Source organism: Gigantopelta aegis, chromosome 2, assembly GCF_016097555.1.
Source record: "Gigantopelta aegis isolate Gae_Host chromosome 2, Gae_host_genome, whole genome shotgun sequence".
Taxonomy (NCBI): Eukaryota; Metazoa; Mollusca; class Gastropoda; order Neomphalida; family Peltospiridae; genus Gigantopelta; species Gigantopelta aegis.
In genome coordinates this window covers 40875801-40880925 of record NC_054700.1, presented here as the reverse complement: position 1 = coordinate 40880925, position 5125 = coordinate 40875801, and the positions used below count along the sequence as shown (strand labels likewise).

Here is a 5125-nt window from a genome sequence, read left to right as displayed (position 1 = left end):
TTCTGGGTGTTTTTTTTGTTTATCTCAGCTAAAAAAAACAATTGAAAAAAAACAAACAAAAAAAACATCAGTGTGAGGCTCTCCAGTCTTCAATCCACAAAGCCATTTTGTCCAAATTGTCTTCCATTTCCTCTGGGGTGTTACTCTGCAGTTCATGAACAATTTCACTTTTGTAGGCTTCACGAGCCTCGTCAAGAATTGTCTGAAATATTTCACATTGCACATTGTCCTCCAGTTTCTTGCTGCTGTAGCCTCTGAAATAAAGCATCTCATTAATATTTCTTATTTGTTTAATGACACCTCAGTACATTTTAATCTATGGCAGTTTGCTGTCTAACATATGGGTAGGAGTGAGAGAAAGAAAAAAAAAGAGAGACACAGTGAGAAAGAGAGAGAAAAACAGAGACAGAGATAGAGAAAGAAAAAAGAGAAGGAGAGAGGGGAAGACAGGGAAGGGGAGACAGAGCAAGAAAGAAAGAGGATAGATTGAAGGACGGGACACACAGGGAGTATGGGGAAGAGAAAATGAGAGGGAGAGGGTAGAGTGTGAGAGAGGAGGTGGATAGACAGAGCGAGAGAGAGACATGAGACGAGAACACAAGATGAGAGACACACAGTTGTGGTGTAATGGTTTAAGACAGGAAAAACCAAGTCCATCAATCCTATGGTTCATGGCACATCAGGCAAGTGTACTACTACTAACATACAATATATTTAGTGCAGTAATGTTAATAAACTTTGGTAAAAAGTTGTACATATTCGGAAATTCAAATTATTTTAATATAATTACTGCTTAACATTCCATTGATTCTGAGGCGAAATGGTTTGAGGTTAGCATGTCTGTATTTAATTTGGGCTTGTTTATTTTGGGCCCACCCATTAATGTTTTGGAGTAATCTAAAGACCTGCTTTTGGGCCCACCCATTAATGCCTCAGTTTTTGTGTAATCTAAAGACCTGCTTTCGGGCCCACCCATTAATGCCTCAGTTTTTGTGTAATCTAAAGACCTGCCTACAAAACCAGGATGCTTCAGCATTATGGTTCATATATGTGTACTGACCGTTTCTCAAGTCTCTCATAAAGCGTCTTGTTATCCGTCCGCAACACGAAGACGATGTCGAACCAGCGTTCGGGGAAGAAGTCACAGCTGTGGTAGTCCACGATGTTGCCACCCTCACTCATAGTGTCTTCCAGCTCATCAATAACCTATCAAAACAAAGTTCACATGACATTATTCTCACCAAGGGGCGGGACATAGCCCAGTGATAAAGTGTTTGCCTGATGTGCAGTCGGTCCGGTCAGTGGGACCATTGGGCTATTTCTCGTTACAACCAGTGCACCACAACTGGTATATCATCGGCCATGGTATGTGCTATCCTGTCTGTGGGATAGTGCATATAAAAGAACCCTTGCTGCTAATGGAAAAATGTAGCTGGTGTTTGACATCCAATAGCCAATGATTAATAAATAAATGTGCTCTAGTGGTGTCGTTAAACAAAACAAAATTTAACTTGAACTATTCTCACCACTAAATGATGGAACAAGAATTCTCCGGAATTAAATGTCTTACCTGCCATAAACTTTTTCAGTGCACTGTGATGAACATCGACAGGTACAACTACAAACCAAGTTTCACTAAGCTAAAACTTATAATTTGTGAAAAACTCATCTAAACACAAAACTTTAAAGTAACAGTAAATGCATTTTGTGATATTAAAACCACCAGGATGACCAGAAACACTTCGGATGTACAGAAATGAATAATTATTTTAATATAAATAATAAAATCAAAGTAATATCTGATTCCAGTTATCAAAAACTGCTCTAATAATAAAAAATCTGTCTTAGTGTTTAAAAACTAGGGTTTGTGACTAATAATTCGATTGTCATGGGAAATGTTACTGTAATTGTTCCTACAATTTAAATAATGGAACTGATATAAATATGCTGCGTTTTGGGTTTGTTTACATGTAAACATATAAGTACTTAAAGGGACACACCCTAGTTACGGCTATTTGTTAACCATTATGGCGTTGTTTTTCGCTATTAAACTCTATTTTTCACAAATAAAATTGCACTTTACTTACATTTTATTATCAGAATACACATTTCCATTCACCTGAAGTGCTTTTTGGTAATCCTGATGTTTGTAAAACCACGAAATGCATTTTTTGCATTTTTTCACAAGACGTGCTGTCGAGAAAAAAACGTTAAGCAAGCGAGGTCCAATCTATTTTTAGAGGGAATCTTCCTGTGTAAACGTCACAGATGTTGGTATACCACGTGACCATTATCATTTTGGTTCAGTTTGTTTTCTCATGCACGGTTCGCGCAATCAACATCCGATTTGTTGTTGTTCATTTGTGAGATTTTTTTTCACAGTTCGTGAACATTTTCAGTAACAATAAAGTTCAGACAAGTAAGTGTCTCACTACAAAACGTTACAAACCCTTAAAACCAATAATTTTGCTAAGTCTTACAATATCTGGAGAGGGGATACAACCAGGACAGAACAGTTGGAACATGTCCAGGAGAGGCGAAAAGAACGCACCCCAAGTCTGCGCGCACTCTGTGAAATTTGTTGTGACGTAGGCATTGTTGTGCTTCGAGCGACATCTACCGGTGACATCAGAATACTACTTTCAAAATTATTTCAAGCAATTGGGACATGGGGATTCCCATGGTATTTATCGATATAAAACCTGCTTTTTCACTCCATTTGATAAAAGCGTGATCTAAGTGTGTTACAGGTTTGTAGATTAACCAAATTATAATTTATTTTCGCTGGATGGAACTAGGGTGTGCGGCTTTAAGGAAGACAGACATTGAACAGACCTATTAAATTTTAAATTTCAAAATACTTCTTAAGTTCATATACTTCTAACCTACAGTATGTAATCAAAAGTTGATGGGTTGATGAAATTCCAACCCATTCTCATCACTAGTGTGTGTATGTGTGCGAGAGAGTGAGTTTTCCTACCCGGTCTTCATCAAGGATTGGACACTGGTACGTTTCATCCCACCCTTCAAACAGCTCCTGTTCCTTGGCCAGGTTCCCAACACCGACGTAGTTTAAGGCTGTTCTCTGTGCCAACTCTGATGCCAGCGTTGATTTACCGGTTCCAGGTGTCCCTGATAAATGCAGGTAAAAACACAAATTAATTTTATACTGACTAGTGTGTTCCCTAGATTGTTTCAGCATGGTGCAGCAATAGGCTCAGTAGTCTAGCACCATTTTGCTATAATCGGCACCATGCTGCCCTGAGATTAAACAAGACTTTTTCAATAATTACTTCAAAACTTGCCTTTATAAAACAATGAAATTTTGTTTATTGATAAATAAAAAATCCATTAATTATTTTATCATTCAGTTGTTAAATCAAGCATATTAATTACATTTATTTTTAGTTCTATTAATTTTTGTACTTAATGAAAAAAAGTAAGCTCTAAAAATGGTGAAAATGCTCCAAAAATTCTTTGTCTACTGTACCGTACCAAATTTCTATGGCAAACCAGGACTTCTAGATTATGGTAGACCCACTCCCACGGCTAGTGATATTCAATGTTGGGCTAGTAAATTACTACTATTGTCATGCCCGACGGCTAGTGAAATATATTTTGTCAAATGTTGCAGTTACGTCTATTTTGTAAATATGAATATCCTGCCTCCAACTCAACCCCCCAATGTTAGTGTTTTTAAGCTCTATTTCCCTCTTTAGGTGACATACCTGATTATTACTATTATTTAGTGAACAGATTTAAAACTGTCTACATTTTCCTTATTAGCTAAGTGTAGATCGCAAAATAATAAAATGTTATGATTAACATGTAGATATTTCTGTTAGTGGGCATTTCGATGCACCCTGAAGAGAGGGCAATGACACAAGAAATGTTCAGCATCTTCAACATGATGTTCACAAGTACATTTTGGATTATCTAACAGACGACACTTAAATTTATGACCATTTAGGTTACCTTTACCCATTCTAAGTCGACAGTGAAGTATCTGCTGACATCTTTGACCATAATAGCTTAATTGATCTTGACCATATACAATAAAACATGAAAGTTAATAAAATATCTAATAGTAATACTGGAATTAATTTTGTTATGAGTTACAGGTACAGTAATTATGAAATAAACTGATTTTTAATTGATATTTGGTTAACCACATCTTAATTTAAGCTGTTTTGTTAAACTTCGATATTATTAATTTTGAAATGTTTTTGCCATAAGCAAAATGCTCACCTATGGCAATTTTGAACCTGCCTACAGCAATTATAAACCAGTAACTTTTGCAAGTATTGACATAACGTGCCACGTTAGTGTTTCTGCCAGAAATAAATTTTTGGGTATGGCGCTATGGACTTCAAATGTGTTGAAACTTGAATGCAACCAGTCAACGGGGTATGGTAGTGGGGGGCCTCCCCCAGAAAGAAAATGGGTTAAATTTGGGGTTAGAGTTAAGAAAAGCATACAGTAATGACAAGAGTAATTAATTTTGTCCAAAAGTTAACTTAAAATCTGCCAAAAAGAAATTGCTGGCAGAAACTGCCCGTGCACTAGGCCAGATCATGACAACTGATTAAAAAAAAAGTTAGTTTGTTTGTTTTGTGTAATATGACATTTTACAAGGAAAGTATATTTTATTTTATTGTTAAGGACCATACAGATGATGAGAGAAGAAACTCGCTGTCATAACGCAATCGGGATTGATCCTAGACCGACTGCGCATCAGGAGAGCGCTTTACTAATCACGGGTCCACCTAGACTACGTCCCGCCCCGACATTTTACAATTTCGGTTCTTTTCTGGAATTAGTTTATACGCTGTCATGGTAAGTAACAATATACAAATACAAGACAGTTAATACCAAAGCCATGCTTTAAATGAACAAACAATAAAACCTGTTATCAATATATTAGGCCCACGTGGCCTGGCTGCCATTGCGAATTCGAGACAAAAACAAAACAAAACCTTCGTATGTCAATCTGTTTTATTTAAATCTAACCATTTTCGTTAAAGCTCCACAGAAACCGTCCGACCTTTTCCTAGACTGGTTCTATGTTGAACTCGAGCCACTTATTCTTACATAGTAAACTTTTGTCGTAACACACGGTATGATG

The 5125-nt window shown here is 36.8% G+C and overlaps 1 protein-coding gene across 1 annotated transcript; it reads right to left on the bottom strand.

Annotated features, from left to right (window-relative positions):
* On the bottom strand, window positions 1-5040 carry LOC121378329 (adenylate kinase isoenzyme 6-like). The gene is made up of 4 exons (XM_041506451.1): window positions 4907-5040; window positions 2981-3132; window positions 1061-1206; window positions 1-254 (listed from the first exon to the last, which is right to left on the bottom strand). Exons 1-4 carry the CDS (start codon window positions 4944-4946, stop codon window positions 68-70), a joined length of 525 nt encoding a protein of 174 aa, XP_041362385.1. The 5' UTR covers window positions 4947-5040; the 3' UTR covers window positions 1-67.
* Window positions 5041-5125: the final 85 nt, after the last annotated feature.